This window comes from Staurois parvus, unplaced genomic scaffold (genome assembly GCF_062004578.1).
Source record: "Staurois parvus isolate SC_StPar_1 unplaced genomic scaffold, SC_StPar_1.0 ptg000192l, whole genome shotgun sequence".
NCBI classification, from domain to species: Eukaryota; Metazoa; Chordata; class Amphibia; order Anura; family Ranidae; genus Staurois; species Staurois parvus.
The window spans coordinates 1,618,945-1,645,000 of record NW_028317988.1 but is presented as its reverse complement, the minus strand read 5'-3'; the positions used below and the strand labels follow the sequence as shown (position 1 = coordinate 1,645,000).

At 43.3% G+C, this 26,056-nt stretch overlaps 1 protein-coding gene across 2 annotated transcripts in view; it reads left to right on the top strand.

Annotated features, from left to right (window-relative positions):
• Positions 1 to 26,056, top strand: part of VASH2 (vasohibin 2) — a 146,570-nt gene that overhangs the window by 68,932 nt on the left and 51,582 nt on the right. For both annotated transcript variants that reach the window (XM_089677781.1, XM_089677782.1), the window contains exons 4-5: positions 6,862 to 6,918; positions 13,697 to 13,771. In XM_089677781.1, the coding sequence (XP_089533907.1) occupies positions 6,862 to 6,918; positions 13,697 to 13,771 (132 nt within the window). The remainder of the gene's footprint in view (positions 1 to 6,861; positions 6,919 to 13,696; positions 13,772 to 26,056) is intronic.

Below are 26,056 nucleotides of genomic sequence, written 5' to 3'. Positions count from 1 at the left end.
CTGTCACATTTAGTGGTTGTAATACCACTGCTAAATGTTTCACTTCCCGCTGCAGACAGGTCTGGTCTACAATAAAATAGGTTGTTAAAAAATGTACTAAATACTGAAAAACACTTTCCGCTTTGTCAGGAACAGCTTCATTTTCCTTCTGGCCATATGTTTAAAGTTGCAATACATGGGATATTCTATATTAATAATTTAGCATTTTATGTAAGTACACACAGCATCTAACTTTTAGGTATTTGGTTAATAGTTGTATTCACTGAGAGCAGGTGTTTAATAGGTATTCATATGGTCAAATTTGACATTTTTTGGATGGCCTCAGTAATAGATCCCTCTTTGCTCCTCTGCTTACCTCCTCTGAATCTCTAGAAAGTGATCTGGGATTGGATCTGTCAGACAATGATTTAGAGGCTATCAACACATCAACTCACAAGGGATCCTTAAATGTTTCTTTATAAGAAAATCAATATAAGCTCAAGTCATGCTGGTATAGGACTGCTACCTCGTTACGTGGAATATCTCCATCAATTTTTTACTTTTGGAGGAGATGCAAGCAGGCAAAAGGTACTTTACTCCACGTCTGGTGGACATGTCCAATGATCCAACCCTTTTGGAGGCCTCTCAGGACACGATAGTGGAGGGCTCTCTCTGAAACCGTGTAACGGGAGCCTTGAGGGAATAGGGGTTCCCCAGTTTTACAAAATAAGCGCAGATCTGTCTTTACACATGAACTTGCTGTTCTCATCTCTCACTGGGTTTTTCTTTTTCTTTTTCCGTTTCTTTTTTTCATATGTTCTTCCCTTCAGACACACATTCCTACCATGATGGGACATACCCTATGCAGAGAAAGCTAGAGTGCCTTGAAACAGTATTCATACCCCTTGAAATTTTCCACATTTTGTCATGTTACAGTCAAAAACCTAAATGTATTTTATTGGGATTTTATGTGATGTACCAACACAAAGTGTGATAATTGTGAAGTGGAAGAAAAGGATAAATGGTTTTCAAATTTTTTTGCAAATATCTAAAAAGGGTGGTGTGCATTTGTATTCAGCCCCCTTTACTCTGATACCCCTAACTAAAATCTAGTGGAACCGATTGCCTTCAGAAGTCACCTAATTAGTAAATAGTCCACCTGGGTGTAATTTAATCTCCGTATAAATACAGCTGTTCTGTGAAGCCCTCAGAGGCTTGTTAGAGAACATTAGTGAACAAACAGTATCATGAAGGCCAAGGAACACACCAGACAGGTCAGGGATAAAGTTGTGGAGAAGTTTAAAGCAGGGTTAGGTTATAAAACAATCCCAAGCTTTGAACATCTCATGGAGCACTGTTCAATCCATCAGAAAATGGAAAGAGTATGGCACAACTGCAAACCTTCAAGACATGGCTGTCCACCATACTGAGAGGCTGGGCAAGGAGGGCATTAATCAGAGAAGCAGCCAAGAGGCCCATGGTAACTCTGGAAGAGCTGCAGAGATCCACAGCTCAGATGGGAGAATCTGTCCACAGGACAACTATTAGTCGTGCACTCCACAAATCTGGCCTTTATGGAAGAGTGGCAAGAAGAAAGCCATTATTAAAAGAAAGCCATAAGAAGTCCTGTTTGTAGTTTGCGAGAAGCCATGTGGGGGACACAGCAAACGTGGAAGAAGGTGCTCTGGTCAGATGAGACCAAAATTTAACTTTTTGGCCTAAAAGCAAAACACTATGTGGCAGAAAATTAACACTGCACATCACTCTGAACACACCATCCCCATCGTGAAACGGTGGTGGCAGCATCATATTGTGGGGGTGCTTTTCTTCAGCAGGGACAGGGAAGCTGGTCAGAGTTGATAGGAAGATGGATGGAGCCAAATACAGGGCAATCTTAGAAGACGACTTGTTAGAGTCTGCAAAAGACTTGAGACTGAGGCGGAGGTTCAACTTCCAGCAGGACAACGAACCTAAACATACAGCCAGAGCTCCAATGGAATGGTTCATGTATTAAAATGACCCAGTCAAAGTGCAGACCTAAATCCAATTGAGAATCTGTGACCAGACTTGAAAATTGCTGTTCACAGACGCTCTCCATCCAATCTGACAGAGCTTGAGCTTTTTTACAAGGAAGAATGAGCAAAAATGTCCCTCTCTAGATGTGCAAAGCTGGCAGAGACATCCCCAAAAAATCTTGCAGCTGTAATTGCAGTGAAAGGGGGTCCTACAAAGTATTGGCTCAGGGGGGCTGAATACAAATGCACGGCACACTTTTCAGATATCTATTTGTAAAACATTTTGAAATCCATTTATCATTTTCCTTCCACTTCCAATTATGTGCCACTTTGTGTTGGTCTATCACATAAAATCCCAATAAAATACATTTATGTTTTCGATTGTAACATGACAAAATGTGGAAAATTTCAAGGGGTATGAATACTGTTTCAAAGCACTCTAGCTTTCTCTGCATAGGGTATGTCCCATCATGGGGGGTCATATATGGTAGGAATGTGTGTCTGAAGGAAAGAACATATGGAAAAAAAAGATTGTAACATGACAAAATGTGGATAATTTCAAGGGGTATGAATACTTTTTCAAGGCACTGTAGCTATGGTTGGTAACCCATCTGAATCTCCTAGAGTCAACAAGTATATTCTAGTCCGATTGCCTTACTTGGAGGTCTGAGGGTCCTCTGTGTAGACTCCCTGGAGCTTGATGTGTGTTGTCTTGTCCCCAGTTTGGATTTGTATTGGTTCTGTACTGCTGATATGTATGTGTCTGCATACATATGTCTAACTTTTAAGGTATTGATAAAACTGCTTTATGGAAAAAAGTAATTTCTTTTTTTCTGTTTCTCATATCCCCCATCTCTTATCTTGTTTGCATTTCTGAAGTGTCTCTACACACCTGTTCAGCAAGGTACAAAGTCAGCCAACTTTTCTGCCTTGTCAAGGCAGAGCGGTGATGATGAAGGGATGTCTTTTCACACGTCCACACCTGAACTGTAGTCTTTGTGTTTGTGGCTCTTGTTTGACCACAACAGACTGTGTGTTCTCAGTGTCTCCATTGTATAACATTGTCCCCACAGGCTGGGAGGGTTTGATCACACAGGAAGAAAGATTGTTTATATCGCTGCGTCATGTGTTTTCTTTATAATGCGTTCTAAAAACATCTCTTCATGTTTGTTCATGTGCTTGAAGGTCGTTGGATAATTTTAGAATTTTAGGCTTATTTCTTGCGTTTTCAATGATATGAAAAAGTATAATTTAGGTTATCAGGGCGTATTTTCTGCTGAAGAAAAGGAAGATTGTTTGTTGCCCCCCCACACCTAGCCAAACCCCCTATCATCTTCCCTCATCGGTATATTGAATGCAGTGCAACAAGGAACTCATACTGGTCACACATGGCAATTTGAAGTCAGGCAATTTTTTTTTTTTTCTCCAGTCATCTTTCAGGATGGCAGGCCTACTTCTTGGAACCCCCAGAGACGTGTTCAATTACTCTCTGCATCCAGGCATCTGTATTCCTAGCAATGTAGGAGGATGCCAAGGCAGGGGCCATAGTAGCTGCGTTAGCTTCCCAGGCTCTACGCAACAGAGACTCAGACCTATGGTCCATCTAATCCTTGATGTTACCCAACTGCGCGGCGCTATCGCAAGTGTCCAAAAAGTCGGACCTGTCCTTTGAGGATTCGGGTAACATCAAGGATCAGATGGACCGTAGGTCTGAGTCTCTGTTGCGTAGAGCCTGGGAAGCTAACGCAGCTATTATGGCCCCTGCCTTGGCATCAGCCTGCATCGCTAGCAATACGGATGCCGGATGCATTGAGTCATTGAGCACGTCTCTGGGGGTTCCAAGAAGTAGGCCTGCCATCCTGGAAGATTTCCCAGAAACACTGTTACTGGTAAGTGTAACTGGTACTTATTGTCTGCCTAAAGTGATTGTAAAGGCTCATTTGTTTTTTCTTTAAAATAACACAAATGTTGTACTTACCTGCTCTGTGTAATGGTTTTGCACAGAGCAGCCCTGATCCTCTGCTTCTTGCCTCTCCTGCCGGAACTCCAGGCCCCTCCCTCTTGTCAAGTGCCCCCACAGCAAGCAGCTTGCTATGGGGGCACCCAAGGAGGCTCACTCCCGAGTCACTTCTCTGTGTGTTCATTTACACAGCTGTGGCTCGCCTCCACCCCCCACCCACTCCCCGTTGGCTCACTGGCTGCGATTGCCAGTAGCAGGAGCCAATGGCTTCCGCTGCTGTGTCAGCCAATGAGGATGGAGAGACCCGGGAGAGCCGAGGTTCTTGAGCACTTTGTTGGATTGCAATGGGGCTCAGGTAAGTATTGGGGAGCAGGGGGGGCTGCTGCACACTGAAGGTTTTTTTACATGAAGGTAAAAAACCTAGAGCCTTTACAATCACTTTAAGGCCTCTTGCACATGGTAGTGATGTTTGAGCATGAGCATTCTGGTTGTAATTTCAGGCATTTTCTTTGCGCATGTGTGCGTATTTGCGCTTATGCACATTCACGCGTACAATACACCCCTATGCAAAGTCCATTAGTATTTATGTTCATATGCACATATTTGCACGCACATGTACATACCAGTGTAAAATACCGACCAGGAACGCAGATTTTTCTATTTTTGTTTTTACTCAAGAATACACAGCTAATGTTTACGAGCCCGTGTGTACAGGCAAATTGTAAACAGTGGCCTGCATTTTAGATCAGGAAAAAAATGCTGTACTGAACTTTTTCCAGCTGCAGTGTGCAAGAGGCCTAAGGGGAAGACTAACCACGAGCTCAGTTCTTCCACCTTAGCAGAGATCCTGTGAACAAATACTGGCTTTGTCCCGTGATCTAGCTGCTGTGGGTTCTGGAGCAGAAATTTCATGTGTTTTGTAGTTCAGCTGCTTTTTTTGTTAAAGCATTACTCCGGGTTTACGTTCACTTTAAATAGTGAAGTATGGTGTCATGATTTTTACCTCAGCCATTCAGAGGAAGCCTTGTATTCATTGATAAAGTACAACACTTCATGTGAATGGCTGAGCAGAAAGATGGGGAAGTCCCAGTACCACATGCAGTTTATACTCCTGGTGCCCAACCTTTGGGGCATGCGGCCCTTTGACACTTTTTCTGCAGGCCTCGGGGTCCCTGCATACACTAAATTGTGTTTCCATATTGCCCAGTTATAGTAGTGATTTCTATCCGCCTCATGTAATCTTGCTCCAGTCTATGACTGTCTCCCGAAGCACGTCTCCATTCTCCAGCAACTCCTATAGCATGTCACGCCAGGGCGCCATCTTTGATCCTTGTTTCTTACAGTACACAAGTGATTCTTTCTTGTCAAGTTGATGATGTTCTGATTGTAGAAGACGGAAGGGATGGATTGTCCATTGCACATTGTGATTCATCTTAGTGGGGTGAATTTTTGAAAATTGGGGTTTGGTCACACTGTAGTTGGGTTTAGCAAATCGAGAGTATTATCAGAAGTGTCAAGATTCTCTTTAACTCTGTACATGTGCACAGTGGGGACTATTAAGGTCTCCTCTATCTGCTTGTTCATTTGTTCATCTTGATGGCAATAAATACAGTATCTCATTCCTTTGGATATGGGAATGGACTTTCTGACATACGTGCGGTAGGCGTGGAATTTATTGCAAAATGCGTTGATTCCATGATTTCACAAATGGACTGTCGCATGTATTGGAAATTCCTTTGTCAGATTTTTTTTTTGTAATGTAAATGGACATATTTTATAGATATGAAATGAACTCTGACCACCTCATATAGCATGTCTGCAGTCTCTGACCACCTCATATAGCATATCTGCAGTCTCTGACCACCTCTTCTAGCATGTCTGCAGTCTCTGACCACCTCTTGTAGCATGTCTGCAGTGTCTGACCACCTCCTGTAGCATGTCTGCAGTCTCTGACCACCTCTTGTAGCATGTCTGCAGTGTCTGACCACTTCCTGTAGCATGTTTGCAGTGTCTGACCACCTCCTGTAGCATGTCTGCAGTGTCTGACCACCTCCTGTAGCATGTCTGCAGTGTCTGACCACCTCCTGTAGCATGTCTGCAGTGTCTGACCACCTCCTGTAGCATGTCTGCAGTGTCTGACCACCTCCTGTAGCATGTCTGCAGTGTCTGACCACCTCCTGTAGCATGTCTGCAGTGTCTGACCACCTCCTGTAGCATGTCTGCAGTGTCTGATCACCTCCTGTAGCATGTCTGCAGTGTCTGACCACCTCCTGTAGCATGTCTGCAGTGTCTGACCACCTCCTGTAGCATGTCTGCAGTATCTGACCACCTCTTGTAGCATGTCTGCAGTCTCTGACTACCTCCTGTAGCGTGTCTGCAGTGTCTGAACACCTCTTGTAGCATGTCTGCAGTCTCTGGCCAATTCTTGTAGTATGTCTGCAATCTCTGACCACCTCCTGTAGTATGTCTGCAGTCTCTGATCATTTCTTGTGGCATATCTGCAGTCCCTGACCACCTCTTTTAGTATGTCTGCATTCTCTGACCACCTCTTGTAGTATTTCTGTAGTCTCTGACCATCTCTTGCTGTATGTCTGCAATCTCTGACCACCTCCTGTAGTATGTCTGCAATCACCTCTTGTACAGTAGTATGTCATGCCCATAGTCTTTGACTAGTGTGTGTGTGTGTGTGTGTGTGTGTGTGTATGTGTGTATATATATATATATATATATATATATATATATATATATATATATATATATATATATATATATATATATATATATATATATAGCATTACCTATGTTTTGGTTTTCTACCAGGAATACATTTGAGAATAGTTTTTATGAGGCTGTGTTGGTAATGATGAACTGCATTCTGGTTATTTCTCCTTAATGTCAGAAATACAGATATAACCACACTGGAACACAGTTCTTTGAAATTAGGAAGACCAGACCGCTAAGTGGGTATGAATAATTATTACATCATTGCAGTTACTCTGTAAATCCGCTTAGTGTGATCCCAGAGTGTATTGCTCGCTATCGCATATTTCTGTAATGAAGCTGACATTGCAAATGTGATGAGCTGTTATAAATGTAACTGTCACTCCTATTCGCTGATTTATATAGAATTACTGGTTGAAGAACCAAGTAGGTCTGTCATTTTGACTCTTTTAAAGTATATGTACACAGTTGATACACATTAGGTTTTTTCTTTTTATATATATATTCTGTCAAATCAAGCAAGTCTGCAATTACAAATATCCATTTTTTTCCCTTGCTTCTGTTGTCCCCTTACTAAAACAACTCTAGCGGCTTGCCAATTGAAGATTCCTTGATAATAAGGCTGCAGAAATGTTTCTGGTTGAGGAAGGCTCCAGCATTAACTTCATTGTGCACATTCCCAACCCCACATTTGTCCTCATCACTCTCTTACGGCAGAATGTTAGAACCATTGTTAGTTTTTTTATTGATGCCTATGCCCCTATTAGGCCTCATGCACACAGGACATTTTAAAAACGCCCTCCTCTTGGCAGCAGTGTTTTGGCAGAAAAAACGCCTGATGCTTGTAAAAGTGTTTAATACTTTTACAAGTGTTTAGGCACTTTTACAGGCGTCAAGCGCTTGGGCGTGAATTCCTTTCATTGGCCAGAATAATAATTTATTCTGGCTTCTGAAATGAATTAGCTGGGGAGCTTGGGAGAAATATCCCAAATGAGAACACAGGCAGCAATAACAACGTAATACTTCCTCTATCAGAAAAAAAAAGTTTTTGCCTGGGGTTGGACTTTAACCTGTTTTCTACCTCAGTCCATAAATTAATGTTCCACAGCACGGTGCTACTGGGAGAACATTAAAGCAGAAATACACTGTATCCGAGTGCCATAAACCAAAAACTCGATTTCATTTTTTTTTTTAACTCAAAGCAAACTCCCCATCCATCCATGTCTCCATGCATTATTTTGCTGAGAAATCACTTTGAAAAACAATCCTTAACATTTCTGGCTGTGGCCATCACTAGTAAGGGCAGATGATTCATGTAGCATTTACTTCCTGGAATCCATCTGCCCTTAAATCAGGCATAAAGACAGGGGGGGGTGCTTAGCTGAAAAAAAACCTCTTCCCCTCCTGAAGACTCCTGTGATATGTGACATCATTTGCCTAGGCATGGAAACTAGGAAGTACCTAAAGAAATATAAAAAAAAATTACTTTCCTATCCGGGCAGCACAGTGGCTAAATGGTTAGCATTTCCGCCTGGCAGTACTAGGGTCGTTGGTTCGAATCCCAGCCACGGCACCACCTGCCTAGAGTTTGCATGTTCTCCCTGTGCCTGCGTGGTTTTCCTCCGGGTACTCCGGTTTCCTCTCACACTCCAAAGACATTCTGGTAGGTTAATTGGATCCTGTCTAAATTGCCCCTAGTATGTGTATGTATGAATGAATGTGAGTTAGGGACCTTAGATTGTACACCCCTTGAGGGTTAGGGACTGATGTGAATGTAAATATATATGTAAAGCGCTGCGTAAATTGACGGCGCTCTATAATTATCTGTAATAAATAATACATAATAATAATAAATATTTACTAATGCTTGAAAAAAAAAAAAAGGATTAATATAGTCAATGTTGATTGAGTGAAGTTTCTCATTAATGTACATGAGAATGTAGAACTAGGAGTGTGCATCTATGGACTTAATTCTAAGGCTTCATGCACACTAGCAATTTTTAAGCTCAAAAACTGCTGGAAAGATCGCTGGATTGAAAATGCTGGTAATAGTATTTTTTTTATTAGCGTTTTAGAAGCGTTTTATTAGTGTTTTTACAATACATGTAGAAAGAAAAAAAAAAAAAAAGCTAGAGGAAAGCTGATAGGAGCGTTTGGCATTTTTTTTCTCCTGGAAAAATGCTCCAAAAAAACTCTGTAAAAAGCATATTTTTTCCTGCTCCTAGATGCTGAATCTCAAAATACGCTAATAGCCTAAAGCAGTGTGCATGGACACATAGGATAACACTGCTTCGCTTCTAGGAGAAGAATAACATGCTGATAATAGCTTTTAGGAGCTTAAAAAAACTGAAATAGCACAGAAACAGCTGAAGCTGGAAGGGTGCAGCTGTCACAGTGCAATACAATGAGTAAAAAAAAAAAATAATAAACCGTGCTAAAGTTTAAACATTTTGATTAAAAACTGTTCTATTTTGTTCATTTTTCTCTTTGCCGACTACTAATAAAAAAAAAAAAGAAAGCATGGGCCAGGTATTTATGAAAAATGGTGTACCAAATTAAAGCCTTATTAAATAAAGGTTAATAAATTATTACAATAATTATTAAACTAAAGCTTTAAAAAAAGAGTGTAACAATGATTTAGGAAGGCGACTTTGTTCAGTGGAATGAGGAACTTTTTTGCTGACATCACTTGACATAATATTGTTGGGTGCTAGGTAACAAATTAGCAAGTATGCAAAAGTTGTATAAATGAGGAAGAACCCCGAGACCACAAAACAAATGTCATTTCTAATACAGAGGAAGTGTTTTGTAAACTTCCTCACTTGTTCTAGCCATACTGGGGTTATCGGTCTAATGTGCCAAGTTTAATTCTCCATAGTAACAAAGCAGCTGATTTCTCAGGATAATATCTTGCTCAGGGTCCATATCCCTGAAGGGCCCACTCTCACCTATGTGAGCGTGTTAGGTTGGCCATACACTTCGATATAGTGCAGATGGGCGAATCTCCTGCTGAGGGTATTGTATTTTAATAGCTGTCAGAATACCCGAACAGCAATCAGATGTATCCGCTGTTTGGATGAAAACTTAAAGTGTTACAAAACCCCGGACCCTGCATACACTATATCCGGTCTCCCCAGACCCTGCATTCACTATATCCGGTCTCCCCGGACCCTGCATTCACTATATCCGGTCTCCCCGGACCCTGCATTCACTATATCCGGTCTCCCCGGACCCTGCATTCACTATATCCGGTCTCCCCGGACCCTGCATTCACTATATCCGGTGTCCCAGGACTCTGCATTCACTATATCTGGTCTCCTACAGTACATACAACATGGAAATGCAATTATTTTAGTAAATATAAACTGCTAAATCCCTTTTCTCATCATCAGTTAGAGTAGTCTTGTGACTTCTATCAGTGTCAAGCTCAGCACTAGCTAAAGCTTGTAGGAGGAGTTTTCTTTCTGTTCTAGGAGGATGCAGAACCCCTGACCTCTGTCTGGACAGTGCTGATTGCCCCTGTGCTGATCACATGCACTCTCTCAAGAAAAAAAAAAACCTCTCTAGCAATACACACCAAACTGAGCATGTGCAAATGCCTACAGTTCAGTCTGTCTTATCAGGAGATAAGAGGTGGTCGCTTGAAAAAGGGGAAAAACAGAGAAGAAAGGATCAAGCAGCCTTTTTACACAATGCAGAGGATTAACCCCTTAGGTTCCACAGTGAGTATAAGCCAGGGGCGGACTGACAACTCATGGGGCCCCCGGGCAATAGGGGATCATGGGGCCCCTGTGTCCTTGCCCAAACTCAAAAAAGCCTATGAAAAAGGTACCAGGGGCATCTCATGAGGCCCCCTACTGACCCCAGGCCCTCGGGCAGTGCCCGAGTTTCCAAATGGTCGGTCCGCCCCTGGTACAAGCATGCTTTACTGCATATACAGACTGATTTTACTGTTGTGGGTTTACTAGCACTTTAATTCAGGACCAACCACATAGCAAATTTTGTCCTGATCTTTAGGATGGCTAATGTATGGCCTGCCTTGGAAACGGAGCCCCAATGTAGGAAATTACACATCCACACTACCTTTGGGCAATGCAGTACATTCACATCTGATAACATTGTCAAAGTGTGGCATACAGCCTACTTCCCTATGACAGGGCTCAGGCCTAGCAGGCACAGGGGAGCAGGTCACATGATCAAGGGTATGACGTCACAGCTCCCTTTGGTCGCTGACACTGCTGATTTCAGTGCCAGTAATGATAAAGGTGAGGTGTGAAAAGGGATGGGAGGTCGCGGAGGATGGGGGAATGCCAGAAAGTTGGGGGGCTTTGAATGGCGCCCACCCTTTGCTGATTCCCCTCCAACTTTCCTCTGCATGGGTAAGGTGTCAGTGTTAAACACTTGAAGTTAATGAAATATTTTTTTCTTATACAACTTAAAGCGGAACTAAACTCTTTCAATCAACATTAGCTATGTTTAATCGTTTTACTTCTAGCATCAGCGAATAAATAGAAACGTATCATTACTGGTTTTATTTATTTTTAGTTTTCTTCTAGTCTGGTCTAGGCCAGAATGTCATACATCCCGGGAGTCTTCATGGCATTTTTTCTTCTTTCATGGAGAGGAGGGACTTTTTTAGCTAAGCACACCCTCATGCCTGAGCTGAGGGCAGGTGGATTCTAGGAAGTAAACGCTACATAGATATATAGATAAATATACATAAATCTGCCACCCTTGCTCAATATGGTCACAGGTAGAAATGCTAGAGGCATGTTTTTCAAAGTGATTTCTCTACAAAATAAATCATGAGGACATGGATGAATGTGTTTCATAGCAAATATTATTAAATATTAACAATCACCTAAATTGCATTTTCAGTTTGTGGTGCTCAGATACAGTTTTGATCTGCTTTAAAAAATATATATATTTTGTAAAAAATTGCATTTTTAATTTCGACATGAAGCACACAAACCGCTTCAAATTACTTGCCTTTGCCTTTAAATACAAAAATAATGGTAATGAATTTATTCCTAATCCAGTCCTGCCAGACAAACATTTTAAATAGGTTATGTGAAGCAAATTGTTCTTGTGACTTCATGTATCGGGCCAAAGAGACAGCTGACAGCAGTATCACACAAAGGCCCCTTCTTGTGGGAATTCCCATGGGTACATCATTCTTGGAAGTGTTGCGTGACACATGTCGGGGTAATCTGTCTAGACATCTGTGCCAGGGTTTTAAGTAGAGATCTTTAAAGGGGAACTCTAAGGGCCTGTTTACGTGGTTGTTATTTGCAGGCAATTGATAAGCATTTAAAATGTTTAATAAATGCTTTGCTTAATCTTTGAAATGTAAGAATATGTGTTAATAACACGTACAGGTTTGTGTTGCTTTGATTTCATTTTGGAAGCTGCAAGCAATTTTCAGCACATGTTGAACCTGTAGATGCTTCCTAAGGTCTGTAATAGACGGTAATGGGAACTCTTCCCACTCCTTCCCCTCTGCAGCTGGCAGCAATGTCTTGTAAGATCCAATATATCTTAATTATATAATGCTAAAGCCTGCCATAGATGATTGAAATTTGGCCGGTTCTGCCCGGTGTGGCTGAGATTTGATCTATGTATGAGCAGGCTGATTGTTCCCAGGTTGATCTATCGATCGACCTGTGTACAACCAGTCTGTCAGATTTTTCTACATGTGATTACTGCCGGTGGCTATAGCCACTAACATTAATCATTGTGTTCTGCCCACCGGGAAGGATCCCCGCTGGAAGAGCACAATAGTGCTGCAGGAGACATTGAAGCAGTTTTCTTTGCTTTCAACTGTGCTGGAAGGAAAGAAAATTGAATCATTTATGGGCTGCCTAGAAGATGCAAACAGCAGTGCTGGATTAAATTTGGCTGAGTATGGCAGACATAACCGGGTTAAAGTGGTTGTAAAGGTTGAAGGTTTTTAACCTTAATACGTTCTATGCATGAAGGTAAAAAACCTTCAGTGTGCAGCTCCCCCCTTACATCACCCTAATACCTACCTGACCCCGATCATGATCCAGGGCTGTGCATGAGAGCCTGGTCTCTCTGGGGTCTTTCTCACCTCATTGACTGAGACACAGCAGTGAGAGCCATTGGCTCCCACTGCTGTCAATCACAGACAGTAAAGAGGGAGCGAGGGGCCCAGCCATGTTTTGTATGTCTTATGGACATACAGGATCGGCTGGGGAGCGAGCACACATGATTGCCCCCAGAGCTTGCTCTGGGGGCCCTCGGCAGAGGGAGAGACCAGAAGTGCCAGCTGGGGACCCAAGAAGAGGAGGTTATTGGGAACAGTACCCTCATTGGTGGTTGGAATGCTTTCTGACAGCTTAAAAGATCCTCTAAGTGATGTTTAACCTGTAATTATGTATGCTCCATCAGATAAGGGATCAGTTAGCCGCGGCTCAAGGAATCCCTTGGCAACCACTGGAGGAAACCCAATTGAGAATTGCTGATCTAGAATTATAGGCATCTGAAGCTTAAAATAAATCTAGTTGAGCTTGGTTGCACCCCACCGCACCTGCCCAACTTGCTGTTTTGTTTCTTAACGTGATTGACCAATAGGGTGGTTTGGAGTGTTAGAAGGGGCAGGACCAAGCTTTGCTTTTATGGGGAAAGTCATGATTTTTCGCAAAACTTCTTGTGTGTATATCTCTGAATCTACTAATAGCTGGGACATGCATCTTCTCCGAAGGTGACCTCTGTTATGTATTCTTACTTTTATGGTTACTTCTACAAAGGGATGGAAGGGGGCCCGGTACAGCGCAATCCTTTCCCTCCCTACGCATTTTATGCCATGGTCATGCAGACACACATTTATTAGTTTCAGGGAGATGCAGAAAGATACAAATACCAAGCTACACAGCAAGCCCTATGCTGACGGTGACCCTAGTAGAATTGAAATCCAGGGCCCATCTCTGCAAAGCCACAGTGCTAATCAATAAACTGCTCTGCTTCCAGTTATGAGTCTTCCTCCTTATCTGTCTTCTAGGTTAATGGAGACCGCCCGTGAAATGACCAGAGAATCCTTACCTATTAAGTGTTTGGAAGCCGTTATTCTTGGAATGTATCCTTTCATGGTTAAACTAAGCCTCTCTTATTGTTGTCCTCAGCTAACTAATCCCATGATCCTTTGCTCAGTCAGTTGTCAAGAGCACAAATGTAATTTGATAATAGAAGTAATAGAAAAGGAGGGATTGTATAAATATGTTTTACATTGTGTTTCCAGAGGTATAAACAGTGAATAAAGGTTCATCCAATCAGCTTTGGAACTTGGCAAATTAAGGTAAAACCATATTTTGCCAAGTTCTGTATCGGGCATCTCTACCAGATTGTTGACATAGCAGAATGAGCTTTTAAAGGGGGCACATGTTTTCAACAGCTGACAATTTCTACCAACCATCAGGTCTGAAAGGCTATTCCAAGCTGGCTCCATAAACATTTAGTCATTCATCAGGCATTACTTCTCAAAGCACTCATACTGTTGGGGCTGTCAAAGTTCGGGATGCGCTATTCCATCTATTTAAATAGCTTCCACAAGAATGTTAACATCTTGGGCCAAGCAACGCTGACTAACGACCACGGTGTGTCCTAAAGTGAACTTGTGTATAAAACTGCACAGGAGCAAATGCGAAAGGTTCACTTACCTGCTACACATACCTTCCATTTGGTTCCCCACCACTTTTAGTTTTTAGGGGCAAAGAAAATGGTGCAAGCTGTATCATGTAGCTTACACAGGACTTGGAACTCCCTTCACGTTGGGGAAAGGGTAGTGAGTCTCATGTTTCCCTATACCCAGAAGTACTGGTTATTTCTCTTTGTTACTGGTGAGAAAGGTGAATATTTGCAACTGAGGAGGGTGATAGTTGTTTCATATTTTTTGAACCATAGTGAGCCTTCTGGTGAGGAACTTTAGGATAAGTCACCAGTACTGCCCAAAGATGACTGGTGGTGGGATATTCTCAGAAACAGCAGGAGAGGTGGAAAAAGCACAGATTCCCAGAATGAAGGAGTAATGTAGAAGCAGGTAGATCCTTGCAGTGCAGGTCTTCAGATACAGCTTCCTCTCTAGCACATATGTCAGGGATCCGGGTATGACCAGAGATGTGTGGACTGACACAGGGAAACGCAGGCTCAAGTATAGTGTAAACAATATAATTTATTAAAGGTTATACAAAAATTTAAACGCACAATATAAACAAAACCAAACCTCCAACTGATAACGGAAAGTACAAGCACACAGACCAGAGTAGTCAGGGCTGGTGAGGGGGAGTGGTCAGGCAGGCTGGGTCAGGAACCATCGGGCAGACAAGGTACAAAGGAGCAGGCAGTGCGTAGTCAGACGGGCCAGGTCAGGAACAATCAGGCAGACAAGGTACCAGAGGAGCAGGCAGGAGAGAGATCAGGAATAGCCGGGGTCGGTGCAGGCAGAGTTCTATCAATATCAGGAGTCAGGCAGAGGGATCAGGAAGGCAGATGACAGGATCAGGTTCAGGCACAGGGGCTCATGGGAACAATACACCAAGGCACTGATTGCAGGCCTGACCCTGCTTAAATACACTTCCTGCAATCAGCCTCAGGTGATGGCTTGACTGCAGGAGTGAGATTCTGGCTGCTGAGAGCACCCGCTGGCCAGCACTGGTACTGCAACCCACAAGGCAGGTGAGTCCCATCACAAGTGGCGAGTCCATTCCTGACAACATATTTCAGGGTACTGCTTAGAATGGAGTATCATATACTGTATCTTGATGTTATTTACAGGATTAGCAAATCTTCACTCTGAGTTCAGGTCCACTTTAACATCCCCATACAATCTCCTTATGTTTTGTATGCTGAATTAACAGAATAGGAAAACAAAAAAATTACAGCTATTGAGGTTTGATGGTGTCCCCTTTCTTTCTCCTGCTGCCCATCTGTGCTATTATGGAATATGCAAATGATTTTGTAGAGTCACCCGATCATATACAGTCATGGCCAGAAATATTGGCACCCCTGCATTTTTGTCAGATAATGCATAATTTTGCCCAGAAAATTGTTTCAGTTACAAATGTGTAGGCATTCTCATGTTTATTTCTTTTGTTTGTATTGGTATGACCCAAAAAAGTGAAACAGAAACCAAAATCTGACACATTCCACACAAAACCCCAAAAATGGACTGAACATATTTTTTGGCACCTTCTCAAAATTGTAAGAAATAATTGCATTCCAAGTTTGTGATGCTCCTGTAATTTGTAATTAAACTCACCTGTATCAATTAAGAGATCTAAATGTTCCTGTGTCCACTGTGCTAATCATTGTCAAGAAGTTTACAGCCCATGGCACTGTAGCTAATCTCCATGGACGTGGACAAAAGAGGAAAACTTGACCAAAGATTGCAACAATGGATTGTTCAAATGGTGGCTCAATCAACTTCCAGACAAATCCAAGCTGACCTTCAGGCACAGGGTACAACTGTGTCAGCTCCCACTATACATCGCCATCTGAGAGAAAATGGATGCTATGGTAGGAGACCCAGGAGGACCCCATTGCTAACACAGAAACATAACAAAGCCAGATTGGAGTTTGCCAGAACTTACATGGGAGAGCCAAAATCCTTTTGGGAGAATGTTCTGCAGACAGACCATCATTCTACTGTTTTCAGAAAAAGAAATGAGGCCTTTAACCTCCCGGGGTGGTATGATTATTTCAGATTTTTGGTGCTGAAAGCGGTATCATTATTTTGCATGGAAATTTAGGGTTTTATATTGTAGGCCTGTAATTTTTAGGAATAACTCACTGAAATCTGTCCGAACAAGAGTCTAGTAAACATCCCGGGTATGATAAAACTTGAAACACGAAGACATAAATTATAATTTAATAAATAATCCTAAAAAATAATAATATAATAAATTTAATTAAATATAATCAAACCAAAAACACTGAAATCTGAAATATAGCACCAAGTTAGCACATCACTGAGCAAAGTCGCAAAATCGTTTTCAGTGTCTGATGACGAATTTCCCCATGAATCATCACTCAATTCTGCAAGTGGTTCTAATTTACTATCGCTGTTCTCTAGTCGGTCTAAAACTGCTTTTGACCTAAAGGGACGCTTTTTGGACACCATGGACGTTTCTTAGTTTCCAGGCAATAAGAACAGTAAAAATGCAGGCAGGGCGCAGGACAAAGCACTCGGGACAAAATGTATGTGAAATGGTTTAATACAGTAATGTTTTACTATGTGATTTTAGTGAATGTCACTTTTTGTCATTTTCAAATTTCCCGCCGGTTCTGTCCCCCGTACGTCCTGACGCTCACAAGGGACGGAACACAGAAGACAGATGCTGGCATCCACCGGATTACATTGCTGGGGACACTGCAGGAGGGACATCGTGGGAGCGCAGGACAAGGTAAGTGATCGAGGGATGGCAGAGCAGCGCCGCATGGTATTCCTGAGTGTAGCTCGGGGTTACCGCTTGTGGTACTGAAATTTTACCCCGAGCTACACTTGGGAATACCGCCAGGGAGGTTAAAGAAAAGAATACAGTCCCTACAGTCACAACATGGTGAAGGTTCACTAGTGTTTTGGAGTTGCTTTGCTGCTTCAGGCACTGGATGTTTTGACCGTGTGCATGGAATTATGAAATCTGAAGACTATCAAAGAATTCTGAGGTGCAATGTAGGGCCCAGTGTCAAAAAGCAGGACAATGACCAAAAGCACATGTCAAAAAGCACCCAGGAATGGTTTCAGACAAAGTGCTGGACAGTATTGAACTGGCCAGCATTGAGTCCAGATATCCATCCCATAGAGCACCTGTGGAGAGATCTCAAAACAGCAGTTGGGAAAAGAAACCCTTCCAATCCGAGAGACCTGGAGCAGTTGGTGAAAGATGAGTGGTCAAGAATTCCAGTAGAAAGCTGTAAGAAACTCATTGATGGTTACTGGAAGTGATTGATTTCAGTTATTTTTACAAGGGCTGTGCTACCAAATATTAAATTGAAGATGCCAATAATTTTGTCCAGTCCATTTTGGGGGTTTTACATGGAATGTGTCGGATTTGGTTTTGTTTCTTCACTTTTTTTTGTGTCACACTAATACACACAAAAGAAATAAACATGAGAATGCCAAAACATTTGTAATTTTCTGGGTGAAGCAGTGCATTATCTGACCGAAATGCAGGGGTGCCAAGAATTTTGGCTATGACTGTATAGCCTGTTATCTATGTGTATATACCCGTACTGTGTTCTTGTGTATTGTACGCCACATTCAGGGACAGTTTACTCTGTTACAGTTAAATTTGCAAAGTCATTTTTCTGCCTGGTATGAATCCAAGGTCCCAGAGCGCTGACCCTGAGATTAGGACTAGACGCCTCCACTAAGTCCTTCAATGTTATTTTCAGAGCATTTTCTGCTCTGTTTACCAAGCTTTGGTTTTGTTGTGACCAGACCAGGAGAAGAACGGTGGAGTTTTTTTTCAGCATGTACATTTATTATGTTATTATTATAACTTGAAATATTTTGATTAAAATGTTTGATTTTACTTTTACATTTGTATATGAAGGATGTGATTAGTTACACTGCTTAATGACTGCCAAGTTAAAGGAAAGCGATCTTAAAAGGATAACTTCACCTTTTTAAGAAAATAGTAAATGCACATTTTTTTTTTTGCAGGTGCAGTCTGTAAAGCCTGTAAAGCATTGCACGTGTGCTCAGGAGATTGCTGGTGCAATGCAAGACTCCTACAGACTGTCAGTGTAATCTGTCTGCTTGTACATTGTACAGACAGGTGGTTTTACACTGACAGGAAGAATCAATGAACAACCAGAGCGTTCAACAGTGCCATGGTAGTTTATGGAGAATTACATGCCAACAGCCGCAGTTTCCCATTCACAGAATGAAAGACGTGGCTGGATAGCTAGCAGGGGAGAAGTTCCTCCGCTAACAGTCACAGTGGGGGGGGGGGGGGCGTTTGGGGATTACGGTGCAGGAGCTGGTCATATAGTAGCACATTACAAAAGGTAAACTTCTTTTAAATTCTCCAGGTAAAAATAAAGTTCCACTCATTCACCATTTAATTGTCTGGGAGGCTTTGGAAGGTTTTTGGTTGCCCTCCTAAGCCCTTTTTCACTTAACTGACTTAGTTGTCCCATGTCCCTTGACAAAACCTCTTCTGCTAGCCATCAGCTCTAGTTGCCTCCACCTTGTTTTGCCCTCACCACATTACTGCTCAAGCCTTCAAATTCTGTAAGGACCCCACCAATGGACAGCCAATGGGTAGTGTCCATGTCACCCGACCGCAATGTAGACACCCAGAGAAGGAATGTCCCATTCTACAGCTAAGAAGAATGATGACTCAATTCAAAGCCTGCACATAACATGGCCATGAGTTTTTGGGGCTCTTTAAACTGTAAACTGCGGGCCAGGGGGCACATGCAGCCCTTTTCTTCCTTTTACCCAGCCCTTTTGGCACTATTCCTCCCACTGACACCAACAATGGGCATAATTCCTTTCACTGATACCAAAAATAGAGTACTATTTCTACCACTGAGCCCAACAATGGGGCACTATTCTTCCCACTGACACCAAGGGCGGGTCATTATTATTCTTATTGACACCAATGATGGGGCGCTATTCCTTCCACTGACACCAACAGCAAGACACTATTCTTTTCCCTGATACCAACAATGGGGAACTATTCCTCCCAATTATACCAATGGCAAGGCACTATTCCTTTCAATGACACCAATGGCAGGGCACTATTTTTCCCACTTACACTGATGATGGGGCAGTATTCCTCCCAATAATACCAATGACAGCACTATTCTTCCCACTGATATTAGGGGTGCATTTCCCCTAATATTTAGCATTAGTATAGAATTTTTGTATTGAAATGTAGCTTATTTAGTAATCGGAGATCCTTCAAGCTTCTATCTTTCTTTGAGATCACCCCCGCCCCCCCAGTGTAAGTCTGTAAGTCCTTCCACTGACACCAACAGCAAGACACTATTCTTTTCCCTGATACCAACAATGGGGAACTATTCCTCCCAATTATACCAATGGCGAGGCACTATTCCTTTCAATGACACCAATGGCAGGGCACTATTTTTCCCACTTACACTGATGATGGGGCAGTATTCCTCCCAATAATACCAATGACGGCACTATTCTTCCCACTGACACCAACAATGGGGCTCTATTCCTTCCCCTGATATCAACAGTGGGGCACTATTCCTCCCAATGACACCAACAGTGGGGCACTATTCTTCCCACTGACATCATTCATGGAGCACTAGTTTTCCCACGGACACTATTGATGGTGTACTGTCCTTCCCACTGACACCATTGATGGGGCACTATTCTTCAAACTGACACTCCGATTGCCTCTTGGGGGATCAGAAATAATTTTTCCCCTGCTGGAGCAAATTAGGTCATGCTTTGCTGTTTTTTTTTTTTTTGCCTTTCTCTGGATCAACTGTAGGTATAGAACTATAACTTTTTTTTTGGTTAAACTGGATGAACTTTTGTCTTTTTTCAGCCAGACTATGTAACCATTGATGGGGCACTATTCTTCTCACTGGCACTATTGATGGGGCACTATTCTTCTCACTGGCACCATTGATAGGGCACTATTCTTCTCACTGGCACCATTGATAGGGCACTATTCTTCTCACTGGCACCATTGATGGGGCACTATTCTTCTCACTGGCACTATTGATGGGGCACTATTCTTCTCACTGGCACCATTGATGGGGCACTATTCTTCTCACTGGCACCATTGATGGGGCACTATTCCCTTCACTGGCACCATTGATGGGGCACTATTCTTCACACTGGCACCATTGATGGGGCACTATTCTTCTCACTGGCCCCATTGATGGGGCACTGTTCTTCTCACTGGCACCAACAGTAGGGCACTATTCTTCCTACTGGCATCCATGATAAAGGAATATTCCTTCCCCTGACACCAATGATAGGGCATTGTTTACTCCCATTGATTCCGGGGCATTTTTTACTCCCCATGGCCACGGCTTGGCCCCCTCAAAGTCTGAATGACAATAAACTGTCCCTTCCTTTAGAAAGGATGGAGAGTCCTGTGCTAGAGGATGGTGGGAGGTATTATTTATAGAGGGCAACATCCCTGGCTGGATATCAGCTTTATGTCATGACCAGGCCTTTGGGTTCCTCCATTTCTATGAGCTTATGTCAAGGTGCATTTCCCCTAATATTTAGCATTAGTATAGAATTTTTGTATTGAAATGTAGCTTATTTAGTAATCGGAGATCCTTCAAGCTTCTATCTTTCTTTGAGATCACCCCCCCCCCCCAGTGTAAGTCTGTAGAAGAGCCAGAACTGAACCGAGAGAAAACGCAGACCTCGGTATGAATCCTCTCCTATTCCTTAATTGGTAATAGAGCCCCTTTTAGTGCTACTTCATTGCAAGATGTAACCAAAGATGTTTAAAATCTGGCAGGGATAGAATACATTGCCTACAATGAAACCTCTTTTTTAGCTGCAGTTTTCTTCTCTAATACTCCTGCAATGACCATTCTACTTTCAAACAAAAAGCCACATTAGATTGTATAATGAAGGTCTTCTCATCAGTGTTTGTAAAACGTCCCAGGCCTTTACGGAATCGGGAAAAGTTTGATGGATGATTGCTGCCAGATGTTTCATGGTTGACATCTTGCTTCGTGGCAAAAAATTAAACCCCCTGTCATATTCGACAGGCACTACCACCAGCAAATGCATTCCATTCTAATTAATGAGGGAGCGGTGTGCTGCAATGCACGCAGATCCTACGTGGTGGTTTGACCTTTTGAAGGTTAAAAAAGGCAATGAGGAGGCAACATATTACTTCTCAGCTGCTTGTCCATAGTAATCCATTGCAGACCACTCTTCAGAGGGTGACAAGGGCTTCTGCATGTCTAAATGATCCCCTAAAGTCTCTATCTCTACATACACATACAAGGTGTGACAACATAATTCCCGGAATGCCCGCAGCGTAGCACTATGGTGGTGAGTCACACAGCCATTCACACTCGAGCGTGTTCTGACATCTTCTATCTTGCACTCACCTGGATCGCAAACCAGTTGACTTAGTCTTTATGGAATATTATAAGAAGTAACCCGTATGTGTGTTGCGCTGCTAGCAGAAAATGAGTGACAGGAATCTGGAACCGAAGAATAACATCAAATTTTGTGTGAAAATTGGCAAACGTGCGAGGGAAACAGGCTTATGATGAACATTCCTTGAAGAAATCAAGTGTGTTTTGAATGGCATAGGTGGTTTAAGGAGGGGTGGGAAGATGTCCACGATGATGCAAGACGTGGGCAGCTAAAAAAAACACAAAGGACACATGCAAATGTGAGAAATGAAAAGGTTACAGGTATCAGGAAAAGACTGAAACTCTGGCCTGACAAGTGAATTCTTCACCCCGACAATGCTCCTGCACATTGCGCAATTTCCTGGCCCAGAAATCCATTCTGAACCACCACCACAGATTTGATGACATTCCAGATGTCCAGTGCACCGCAAAAAAGATTTTCAAAAAAGCGTTCCCGGAAAACAATTTCTAGGAATGTTTCCGGCAGTGGCACAGTTGTCTAGAAAAGTGTGTCACTTCACAAGGGGACTACTTTGAAGGTGACAACAGCCGCTAGTGTGCAGGTAAGCAAATATATATATATATATATATATATATATATTTTTTGTACAGACCATTCCAAGAAGTAAATTGTCACTCCTTGTATTAAGGCCAATTCAGACATTAGCCAATTAATCAAGCAATGTATGTTTGGAGTGTGGGAGGGATTCCAGCCAAGCACAGTTAGAAACAAACTCCATGCAGACGCTACTGTCCTGGTTGGGATTCGAACCGATGACCCCAGTGCTGCAAGGCAGAAGTGCATCCCAGCTGTATGGGGTTCAGTTGGTCAACCCACTTCTAGGATCTCCCAATTATACAGAAAATGGTTCTTTGTTTTACTCTGATTTAGTGGCCATGGACTCAAATGTGCGTCTGAAATTGCTAGGAAGGCTTATGTCAGGAACAATTACACAGGTGGTTTAAGAAGGGGCAGGAAGATGTCCTTGATGACGTAAGAAGTGGCCAGCCAAAAACGCAAAGGACACATATGAATGTGAAAAATGAAAAGGTTACAGGTATCTGAAGGAAAATTCCAAAATGCTGGCCTGACAAGTGGATTCTGCACCATGACAATGCTCCTGCACATGAGATTTCCTAGGCCAGAAATCCATTCCGAAACTTGACCAACCACCACCACAGATTTGATGACATTCCAGAAGTCCAGTGCACCGTGAAAAAGATACTACGCAGCGTTCCCAGAAAATGATTTCCGGGAATGTTTCCAGCAGTGGCACAGTTGTCTAGGAAAGTGTGTCGCTTCACAAGGGGAATACTTTGAAGGTGACAACAGCCGCTAGTGTGCAGGTAAGCAAATATATATGATTTAAAACATTTTTTTTTTTGGGTACAGACCATTCCGAGAAGTAAATTGTCACCCCTTGTATTAAGGCCAGTTCAGCCCGGAGCCAATTCACCTAGCAACATGTTTGGAGTGTAGGAGGGATTCCAGCCAAGCACAGTGAGATCATGCAAACTCCATGCAGGTAGTGTCCTGGTTGGGATTCTAACCGAGGACCCCAGTGCTGCAAGACAGAAGTGCACCCCAGCTGTAGGGGGTTCAGGTGGTCAACCCTGTTCTAGGGTCTCCCTATTCTGCAGAAGATGGCTCTTTGTTGTACCCCGATTTAGTGGCCATGGGCTCAGAGGTGCGTGTGAAGAGGTTAGGCAGGCTTGTGTCGGGAACAATTGCGCATTATGTTGGGAACAAGTCACATCAACCTTTTCTTATCCTGTTCACATGGAAACTGCTACAGTGTAACCTCCATGTATCCTGATTCCTACACTGCTGTAAAGAGATTTCAGTAAGGCATGGAGTCCATTATCTGCGATCACGCGCCACGCTGTCCACTTAGTGATTACACAGATTACATCTCCCGCCTGCTGTTTAATCACAATCGGAACTGCCGATGTACGTTCTGTTCTCTACCCGCTCGCTTGTTTAATAGCCGGCATTTAAAGTAGAACTCCACTTGTAGTTTGTCATCGAAAAAGCCTTTAAAGCTGAACTCCGGGATAAGAACAGATTGACTCTTACCATATGTGTCCTATGTGGGCTTACTTGAATCTTGGTGTGCTTTGTGTATTTCCTCTAGATCTTTGCAAAAATCCAGTGTACATTTTGGCCTCTGTGTAGATGCTTTCTGCAGTAAAGTCTGGTCACTGCTGCTTTTCTCTCCTTGTGCAGGGTGACTGGTCTTGTCTCCACCCCCTCCTGTAGTTTTCTGCAGGCAGCCTGTAATGGGTGGAGCCTGCTGGGCCCCTCCCAATGCTCTGCTCTCTCAGCACAGGCTATGCACAGCCCAGCGATTTCACCACTACTTTTACAAGGTAATATCTGGGATTGAAAAAGGCATTTGGTGCAAAGTTGTTTTATATCTTTTGTGTTTATTGAATCATTTTTTAAAAATGTTTTCTTGCAGTCAGAGATTAGCTTTATCCTATAGAATGTGTACATTTTCTTGTCTTTATTCAGATGCAAATCCTTAAAGTGTTACTAAACCCAGGACCCTGCATTCACTATATTTGGTCTCCCCGGACCCTGCATTCACTATATTTGGTCTCCCCGGACCCTGCATTCACTATATTTGGTCTCCCCGGACCCTGCATTCACTATATTTGGTCTCCCCGGACCCTGCATTCACTATATCTGGTCTCCCCGGACCCTGCATTCACTATATCTGGTCTCCCCGGACCCTGCATTCACTATATCTGGTCTCCCCGGACCCTGCATTCACTATATCTGGTCTCCCCGGACCCTGCATTCACTATATCTGGTCTCCCCGGACCCTGCATTCACTATATCTGGTCTCCCCGGACCCTGCATTCACTATATCTGGTCTCCCCGGACCCTGCATTCACTATATCTGGTCTCCCCGGACCCTGCATTCACTATATCTGGTCTCCCCGGACCCTGCATTCACTATATCTGGTCTCCCCGGACCCTGCATTCACTATATCTGGTCTCCCCGGACCCTGCATTCATTATATCTGGTCTCCCGGGACCCTGCATTCACTATATCTGGTCTCCCCGGACCCTGCATTCACTATATCTGGTTTCCCCGGACCCTGCATTCACTATATCTGGTCTCCCCGGACCCTGCATTCACTATATCTGGTCTCCCCGGACCCTGCATTCACTATATCTGGTCTCCCCGGACCCTGCATTCACTATATCTGGTCTCCCCGGACCCTGCATTCACTATATCTGGTCTCCCCGGACCCTGCATTCACTATATCTGGTCTCCCCGGACCCTGCATTCACTATATCTGGTCTCCCCGGACCCTGCATTCACTATATCTGGTCTCCCCGGACCCTGCATTCACTATATCTGGTCTCCCCGGACCCTGCATTCACTATATCTGGTCTCCCCGGACCCTGCATTCACTATATCTGGTCTCCCCGGACCCTGCATTCACTATATCTGGTCTCCCCGGACCCTGCATTCACTATATCTGGTCTCCCCGGACCCTGCATTCACTATATCTGGTCTCCCCGGACCCTGCATTCATTATATCTGGTCTCCCGGGACCCTGCATTCACTATATCTGGTCTCCCCGGACCCTGCATTCACTATATCTGGTTTCCCCGGACCCTGCATTCACTATATCTGGTCTCCCCGGACCCTGCATTCACTATATCTGGTCTCCCCGGACCCTGCATTCACTATATCTGGTCTCCCCGGACCCTGCATTCACTATATCTGGTCTCCCCGGACCCTGCATTCACTATATCTGGTCTCCCCGGACCCTGCATTCACTATATCTGGTCTCCCCGGACCCTGCATTCACTATATCTGGTCTCCCCGGACCCTGCATTCACTATATCTGGTCTCCCCGGACCCTGCATTCACTATATCTGGTCTCCCCGGACCCTGCATTCACTATATCTGGTCTCCCCGGACCCTGCATTCACTATATCTGGTCTCCCCGGACCCTGCATTCACTATATCTGGTCTCCCCGGACCCTGCATTCACTATATCCGGTCTCCCCGGACCCTGCATTCACTATATCTGGTCTCCCACAGTACACAGAACATGGAAATATAATTATTTTAGTAAATATAAACTGCTAAATACCTTTTCACATCAGCAGTTAGAGCAGTCTTGTGACTTCTATCGGTGTCCAGCCCAGCACTAGCTAAAGCCTGTAGGAGGAGTTTTCATTTTGCTCTATGAGGATGCAGAACCCCTGATCCTCTGTCTGGGCAGTACTGATTGGCCCTGT